The 9,329-nt window shown below is 43.7% G+C and overlaps 1 protein-coding gene across 5 annotated transcripts in view; it reads left to right on the top strand.

Annotated features, from left to right (window-relative positions):
* Positions 1 to 1,465: 1,465 nt before the first annotated feature.
* The window catches only part of dsf (nuclear receptor dissatisfaction), a 183,791-nt gene continuing 175,927 nt past the window's right edge, over positions 1,466 to 9,329 (top strand). For 2 of the 5 annotated variants that reach the window (XM_089572170.1, XM_089572169.1), the window contains exon 1: positions 1,466 to 1,627. In XM_089572170.1, the coding sequence (XP_089428296.1) occupies positions 1,490 to 1,627 (138 nt within the window). In that variant the 5' untranslated portion in view covers positions 1,466 to 1,489. The remainder of the gene's footprint in view (positions 1,628 to 9,329) is intronic. The other 3 variants (XM_089572173.1, XM_089572178.1, XM_089572174.1) reach the window with 3 other exon arrangements.

Raw genomic sequence — 9,329 nt, 5'->3', positions numbered from 1 at the left:
TATCCGTTTCTAGAATTTCGAGAACGCGATTATCCTCGGCGCTGTGGCCCAACAAATTTCGCCTACATCGCGCCAATATACATGCGGTTTGAGAAGCTTGCAGGCAAAGCAACCTCTCCAGTGAGCCTAACTCGCCGAAATAGCCAAAATTTGTTGGGCCACAGTGCCGAGGATAATCGCGTTCTCGAAATTCTAAAAACGGATATGGACATTACTTACGGTGGGCTACATGCCTCTCAATAATTAAGGAGTCCAACGGTAATAGTTAAAAAGTTAACTATTAAATACTGGTTAACAAGCCTGCTAGTTAGCACGTCTTAGCTGCATTATGATGTACTACACTACTGACAATGCTATGGCAGAAAAAGCGCGCATCTAATTCAAATATCTTATTTTTAAAAATTGCAGAAAGTCTTAGGTGAAACACCCTGTATGTTTTAAAATCCAATCCGCTGCAACTTGCTGTCGCGTTCCACTCAGCTTAAGCGTCCTCCAAATTTTTATTACCATGACCGGTCGGGAGCTTTGGATGCGTGCGATCGTGCGTTGCATCGAACACTGCCAGCGTTCTGTTCAACGCATAAAAGTGCCCCGTCGTTCAACGCCGATCTCACACTTATGCCCTGCGTGCGATGTCACTGGACGCTAATCCGCAGGTGGTCTAAAATATCGCGGAGACCTACACTACGGCACCTCTTTCTTCCTTTCTTCTTTCACTGTCTCCTTTATCCCTTCCCTCACGGCGTGGCTCGGGTGCCCGCCGAGATATATGAGACAGTTATTCCATGTTTCCTTTCCTCAAAACCAATTTTTATTTTCATCCGACGCGGCGGCCGCGGTTTTTTGGAGGCTAAACGCAAAGTGTGGCTGACTCGGCTTAGCCAGGTTATACGGGGCAAAAGGCAACTGAACCAGTACGTGGCCGAATACGCGGAGACATTGGCAGCGCAGACATTGGCAACATCCGCTGCCCTTTTCCGAAAAGCTTGAGATACTCTTATTGCCTGCACCGTTTCTTCTCCAGACACAGATGTGGGGAAATGTAAACGGAGCCCGCAACTGTCTTCGAACATTTTCCATGCGTCACCTAAGCGAAATTTCCAGCAGTGCATGCTGGTAGCGGATGGTGGGCTTTCTTGTAGACAAACAACGCTTCTTTATTACCAATGGGGAAGGCATGATGGGAAAACCGAAAGTTGGGCAAATTGGTTAACGTTCATGATGAAAACATTGCCTGTGGTTTAGGACTGGTTAAACCTGGTTGATTGGTTTATTGGTTTGGTTTATTGGGGTTTAACGTCCCAATGAGACTCAGGCTATGAGAGACGCCGTAGTGGAGGGCTCCAGAAATTTCGACCACCTGGGGTTCTTTAACGTGCAAAGCTGGTAGAGTAGCGAGAGGTACGTGCCCCATGCTACGCTTAGGTTTCGCTCGAAAGTAAGACACACGACGCAGCGTTCGAAGGCCGTGTACGCGGATGCGCTTCAGATGCGCTCCGCAAACTTACTGTTCTGTACTACCGGATTACCTCATCCCAACCGTCTGAAGCTAGTATTATCAGCCTCCGGTTTTCGTCAGGAACCTGCCGATGCCAACCTTTCCCGGTTTGGACTGTCACATCACGAGGCAAGTCCATATCTTTTCCTCGCAGCGCTGCGCAGAGGCTAAGCCTCGCGACGCAGCAGCCACCGATACCGAACGCCTCTAGAGACATAGCTTCGCGCTCGGTCCACAGGCGCGTCGGCGCCTCGACGGAGGCAATGAACCAATTGTAGTAGAGGAAGAAGACATACCATACATCCATTGGCGGCACTGGAAAGGAGATTAGACGCCAAGCATTAGGCGCGATTTGAGAAATCGAGACCCTCCTCATTCAGGTGATGGGTGAGGTTCTTTCTTTCTTTATTTTCACTTCAGATGTAGAAAACTTTTAAAAAAACACTGGGCCAATAGCTGAAGCAAGTATAGGCTCAATGTACTGCACATTTGTTATTACGGCAACAGAAGATTCCAACATGAAACTCGGTTATAAATGATCAGTGAACAAGGTAATAGCGAGCAACACTCAACAGCAGGCATGAAAAGATTAACAAATATAACCCTGAATCATCGAAAGATAGAAGCGCTTAGCGAACCCTTCCTCATTTATTCTCATCTATCTTTACGTACCGTCTTATGCCCTGAGGCTATCAACATCGCATTAAAAAAAAAAGAAATTGTTAGCCATTTAAATTTCAAGTGGTACACTATACCGTACTTTAGCCCCGCAATATTGAATTAGGCGCTGACCATAGGCGTTTCGGTTACAGGGTAATTAAAATTAATATTGCTTGTATTCTAGTACTCCTGTTAGGCAACACAAATGTATTAATTGAAATCGGGTAATTATTTTTATAATGCTATTTACTACCATTGCGATTCTCATTTCGTATAACAAAGGAAACTGCAAAATCTGTAACCTATTAAACAAAGGAGCACTAGACGGATACCTGTTCCAGAATGTTATTATTCACAGCGCTCTTTTCTGCAAGAGATAATTTGATGAATCTAAGATCTGTATGAACTAGCCGATGACTTGCAGCAGTATGTCAAATGATAATGAAAGCGAAAAATAAATGATCTTCAGCACAGATATGTTCAGCAACCCCCGTGTTCTATATAGAATGTAACAAGCTGAAGCAAGTTCGGAGCACAGGGTGTCAATATGTTTACTCCAATTAAGGTTCTTGTCTAAGGTTACACCGTGGTATTTAATGGCGTCAACTTGCTCAATTAAACCGTTATCGAGACAAATATGTAATCTTGTATCTGTGATATGTTTGTGCCTTGACCTAAACAGGATGTACTTTGTTTTCACAGCATTTCATGCCAGTTTATTAGCTTCAAACCATGCAGAGATGTAACTAAACTCGCGTGTCTTAGCCTCAATTTCAATTAGAGTTTTGCCTGTAAAAACTATTGCAGTGTCATCAGCGTACATCACAGATTTTGAATTTTGCAAACAAAGAGGAAAATTATTAACATAAACAGAAAGCAGCACATGGCCTAGGACTGACTCCTGGGCACTCCAGTACAGACAGGTTGTCGAGATGGTTTTAAGTGTTTTAGGTGGACAAATTGTTTTCTGTTTTTAAGCTAGCTTGTAAAGAAATCGAGTGGAATCGCTGAAACCATAGTGCTCTAGCTTCTGAATTAAAATATTATGATTAATAGTATCACATGCTTTCTTTAGGTCTAGTACAAGGCAACGGATATTTCATTATTATGCAAAGATGAACATAACTTTTGAGACAATGCCATTAATGCTGTAGATGTAGACCTGTTATTCATTAAACCATGTTGACAGTGAGATATGATTCCAGTTCTCTCCAAGTAGTCATTTAGTTGCTTTGCGACAAGTTTCTCGAACACATTGCTAATGATACTCAAAACCGAGATTGGACGGTAACTGTCTACCCGCCGCGGTGGCTCAGTGGTAAGGCGCTGGTCACCGATCTTTGAAGCGGAGGTCCGTGCCGAAATACTAGGTGTAAAAAATAAATCGGCTTCAGGACCTGACGGGGTTACTAACAAAATCCGGAGAAACTTAGACGACGAGTCTATAAAAGTTCTCACAAAGTATATGCAGGGAGTACGGGACAACGGCTGCCTCCCGCAATAGTGGAAAACAGAAAATATTGTTCCTATCCCCAAGCCAGGCAAACCCACGAAACTGGAAAATTTGAGAGCCATTTCCTTAACATCATGTAAAGGGAAGCTAATAAATAAGAATAATAAAAATAATAATAATAATAGTAATAATAATAATAATAATAAATACTTTATTTACTCCAAAGAAACAATCCAAGACGCGGACGCGCCAAAGCCTCAATTGGGCTTGTAGGGCGCCGTCCGGCAGCAGCAACAACCTCTGTTACCAAATCAATTCTTTGTTTTGTGTAGATTAAAACATATGCACTAGAGCTGTTCAAGCTCGGCAATAGCGTCCCGTAACTGTTTGCGAGTGTCCAAGTTGAAAACATTATCAGGCATAATATGACCTCATAGACATACCAAAATGAGTTCGCACTGCAGGGACAATATATCGAGAAACTTTTCTTAATGGGATTGGTTTAACGTTTTGGAACCGAAATTCAGAGTTCCAGAAATATCTGAGTACAGTGATTTGTTTGAACACAATGTCAAAGGAAGGCAGGCCTGAAGAAAGGAATACACTTTGCTGTTTATGGGGTATTGAATAGATGACACTCTTAGCCATATTCTTGAGAATACGGTTTATCCTATTTTTCCATGTTGCAGAACAGTTGAAGAAACAGCACATGCCATATCTCAGCAGAGAATATCCCAAAGACTGTGCAATTAAAAGTCTTATGGCCAATGGCAGGTAGGCCCTTAGAGCATAGAGCAAGCATGCGACGCCTCTAAGCTTCTTACTGAGGTGTGCCATGTGCGTGTTCCAGGATAAATCACTGTCAAAGTAAATGGCAAGGTATTTCACGGACGGAACACATGTAATGGGGTAGCAAGAAAATGCAGTGCAACTGGAGCTGTGCAAAAAAACCACAGCGTTTTTCGGGATTGGCTTGTGTGCATTTCTAAAGCACACTATTTGAGTTTTTTGGGGGTTTATATCAATCAGGTTACATTGAAACCAATCATATAGATTAGTAGCGTCCTGTTGAAGTTGACGGAGTGCGCAAGAAAAATCTGTATTAGATGAGATGAGGAGGGTGTCATCTGCATATTGATAAATCTGTGATGAACTTATAATGCTGAGGAGGTCATTAACATAGAGATTAAATAAGAGGGGTGATAAGATGGGTCCCTGGGGAACACCACTATATAAGTCTATCATTCTGCTTTGCACAGGTCCAAGTTCCACCATTTGAGATCCCTGAGACACATAATTTCTTAGTAACAAAGGACGACGAAAACCATAGCAAAACAACTTTTCACACAGAATATCATGGCGAACAGTATTAAATGCCTTCCTGACATCAAGAAAGAGACCAAATGCCACTTCATTTTTATCAAAACTAGAATGAACGGAATCCGACATCTTTTCTAATAACGTTTGGGTACCAGAACCAGCAACAAATCCGTATTGATGTGGGCTAAGCACGTTATGCCTCAGCAAAAATGCTGACATTGCACATAAGACGTGTTTTTCTAAAATTTGTGATATACACGACGCGATAGATATTGGGCGATAATTCGAGATATCATTTCTTTTGCCACCCTTGTAAAGTGGTATAACACGCGCTTGTTTAAGAGAGCATGGTAAGAAGCAAATTTCAATCATATCATTAAGCATAAAAAGAAAGACACACTTCAAGCTTTGGAAGTTTCTGGAAAGGTCGCTGATAAATATTCCATCAATTCCAGCTGATTTGTTATGCCGTAGACTGGAGATTATGCTGAAAAAATCTGGCTCTGTTATGTGCGGTAGAAATGCTGAGTCAGTCACAGAAGAAGGAAGTAACGGCGAACGTGATGTGGCACGGGCAATGCGCTGTTCTTTAGAAAAAAAGTTATTAAAATCATTTGCCAAAGAGGATGTCAAGTGACCAAAACTATGCTCTATTGCGTCCTTGACCGGTCTACGCTGACGCCCACGTAGTCCGTTCACGATAGGCCAAGATTTGGCCACGTCATGGTGGCAATTGCGAAACTGGCTAGCATAGTAACGCCTTTTAGAGGACCGAAGAAGAGCGGTTACTTTGTTCCTAGCAGCCCGAAATTCATTTCGTAAGTTTGCATTTTTTGGTGAAGCGCCACATTTTGACCACAGCATTTCTTTGCATCTAATGGCTGCGAGAATGTCAGCTGTAAGCCAGAAGCATTTATTATTTCGTTTTTTTGACAATGATACTTTTTTCGCAGGATTCTTTTAATTTTTTAAGAACCAAAACAAAGTTACCGTAGGCGGTATCTTTGTTATTTCGTGATATAAATGAGTTCCAGTCGAAGGATGACACCTTACTGTCAAATAGTTTTCGATCTAGTACAGTCATAACACACCTGCTATCATTAGGTTTCTGTGCAGAATCGACCTTAGCAAAGTGGCATAGTGTAAAGTAATGATCCGCTAATTTCTTTCGAATGACAGCTGCCATAACATAAGACAAGTCCGACGCGCGTACGTTAACGTGGTCTATGCAAGTTTTACACACACTGTTATTTACGATCTCTTCTCTAGTAGGATCTGAAAGTAGTGTTTCTATACCATGAACAGCAAGGGCATTTAGGTAGTTTTGCGCAGATGCTCCCTCAGGCTTTAACAGATCAATATTCAAGTCACCCATTATGCATAGGTTACCTTGGCTAAACCTTTGCTTACAAACGTCATGCAATGCTGTGATAAAATTAGCCACGTTTCCAGACGGTGGGCGGTATATGATAAGGAGATGACTCGAAATGTTGCTGTACGAAATTTCAAATCCCATTGCCTCTGCAGCGTTGATGGAGATGATGATATTGGAAACCGATAATGAATCCTTGAAGAAAACAGCAATTCCTCTACCCTTACCCATTTGGCGGGTAAGGAAATGCTCCGTATAACCTGGAAGCTTGAACGTGCAGGTAATATGGTCAGCAATATTTACCTCTGTGAATGCAAATACGTCTACTACTTGGTAAAGGTCTTTTGCGATTACCAGAAATTGATTCCAATGTTTTCGAATACTTCTAATGTTAATGTGAAGAATTGTAAGAGAACTCAATGAAACTGGATGGAACGATTGGAAACAGACGTCAAAACTTGAAAAAGAAGCCACAGCAGTAATAGTGAATTTCCCTACGTCATTTTGTCAATGTCTGAAAGAGACGCGATTTTGATAACGGAAGCCCGCACTTCTTTTCTGGCGAAAACTTGGCCATTCTTGACCCAGAAAAACTTGAAAGATTTTTCCTTTCCTCGGATTCGAGCTTTCCAGAACAGCTCACTGTTCATACGGGTCAAGTTTTCATTGAAGAAAACTGAGGAGAGCTTGTGGGACTCATTTAGCGTCCTAAGTTTGTTTTTTACCTGCAGCCATTTCTCCTGTAAGCTCGGGGACGAAAACCTGACCAATACGGCCGGAATCTTCCCTTGTCTCGATGATAGACGGTGCAAGGAGGCTATCTCAGACTGGTTGAAGTCACGCACTTCAAGTGTTTCAGCCATCTGCGCAACTTCAGCCCGCAGTTCTTCCTGTGGCTGAACTGGCAGTCCGCTTATCTCTAGATTGGACAGACGGCTGTACTGTTCACTTTCATTGAGTTCTCACTGAATTCGGTGAATCATCGAAGCCTCTTCGTCAATAGTCCCTTCTAGAAATGCAACCTTTTGCTCAAGCGTCTTTGTTGCCTGCACGGCATCGCTGCATGTCGCAAGGAGCGTGTCGTATTTGGATGTCAAGAATTCTACTCATGTTTGAACCTCAGTAACTGTCGTTTGCAGGCCTTGAATTGTCATGACAAGCTTCTCGAGCTGCGCCGGCAGAGCCAGGAGGCTATCTATGCTTATCTTCAGTTCAGCAACAACCATCAATTTTTCTTCCAACGCAGCCACTTTTTTAAAAACGTCCGATGGTTCTTGAGTTGGCTTATCATTGGAATTTACGGGAAGTGACTCCCCGCGACACACGCGACATCGCCATTTTTCACGTTTTCGTGGTCCCATGGATGAAAATGTATTCTCGGAAAGACCGGAGCAGTCACCAAGATGGTGCCCAATGCTACATTCGCAGCAAACAGTTCGTTTTCCATCTCTAGGTAGAGCCTCATTACAAACCCCACAACGTGCCATCGTGAACAGTCGAGAATAATATTAGCAGGTGTAGCAAAGCACACGGTATGACAAGGTACAAATTGCACAGATTGCAGTCGGCGGCATAACGAGACAAAAGGCTAGTGATGAGTTTTCAGCAATGCTCACCTGTCGTACACAAAGATTGCAGTCAGTTCGCGACAAAAGGTTGCCGCCGACTGCGAAGGTGAACCAGGTGAACCACGGTTTTATAGCTGTCTAGCGGCAGCAGTGCCGCCTCCAGGAAGCCTGGCAGTGGTGGTCCTTCCGGTCACGCTGTCCCGAAGTGGACTAATTTGCTGCGCCGAGCTGTCCAGTTCTTCCACGATATGCGCAGGATAATGGTATCAGGTGGCCGTCGGAAGCAGTTACCTGTCGTACACAAAGATTGCAGTCAGTTCGCGACAAAAGGTTGCCGCCGACTGCCACGCGTAATCCAAACTAGACTAACAAGCTTTATGGAGCACAACGACTTGTGGCCGCACGAAATGGTTGGGTTTCAGCCCGGCCTCTGCACACAGGACGTGATATTTTTACAAGGGCACAGACAGAAAAGACACACACAGCGTAATATTTTGTCTAAAACACGACATCATAGAATCCAGAACCAAAGATGGAAAGGTGATATTAGGCCTAGATCTGACCAAACCTTCGATAATGTGAAACACGCAGCGATTCTCACTGACCTCCAAAAAATTGTGGTTGGTAAGGAAACATATGACTACATAAGGGAAATTTCTATCAGACAGAACATTCAAAATGAAATTTCAAGATATAGAATCCCCCACCGTGCGACTGGGGAGCTGGGGTATGCCGCAGGGATCGGTGCTTTCCCCCTTCCTTTTCAACGTAGCCATGCGAGACCTCCCGGCAGCCTTAAGGGAAGTGGAAAATTTGAAACTCAGCATGTACGCGGACGACGTCAGTCCTTCGATCAACCAGGGCATCGACGCGAGTATAGAGGAACGCTTACAAGCAGCAGCTGATATTGTCGTTTCCTATGCGGCCGAGAGGGGCCTCTGATGCTCTTCGCAGAAATCTGAACTCCTTATATACAATCCAAAGGCGCTCAGGTGCAAGCGCGAAATAAACCTCAGCACCACAGTAGACAGACGAACGGTGCCAAGAGACCAACGGATTATAACTCTAGGGCTTTTCCTACAAGCCGACGAATATAATGATACAACAGTTAAGAAGCTAGACAATTACACCAAACAGGTAAGTTGGATATTCAAAAGAGTCGCGCTCAAGGGTCGGGGACTGAAAGAGCGTAGCCTCCTGAAACTGATGCAGGCCTACATTATCAGCCGCATATGCTATGCCACTCTATATCTGAACACTAGGACAGATGAAAAACACAGAATAGACAAACTTAACAGGGGATGCGCGAAGAGGTCGCTGGAGCTTCCCATTACGACTTCCACGGACCGCCTCCTCGAAATGGGGCTGCATACTAATTGGACTGAATTGGCGGAAGCAGGGTATAAGGCGTAGCTAGGAAGTTTGAACCGAACTAACACGGGCAGAACCATCCTGGGT

The sequence above is a fragment of the Amblyomma mixtum genome, chromosome 2 (genome assembly GCF_055824585.1).
Source record: "Amblyomma mixtum isolate Tamu chromosome 2, ASM5582458v1, whole genome shotgun sequence".
Classification (NCBI taxonomy): Eukaryota; Metazoa; Arthropoda; class Arachnida; order Ixodida; family Ixodidae; genus Amblyomma; species Amblyomma mixtum.
This window is presented reverse-complemented; position numbering and strand designations above follow the sequence as displayed.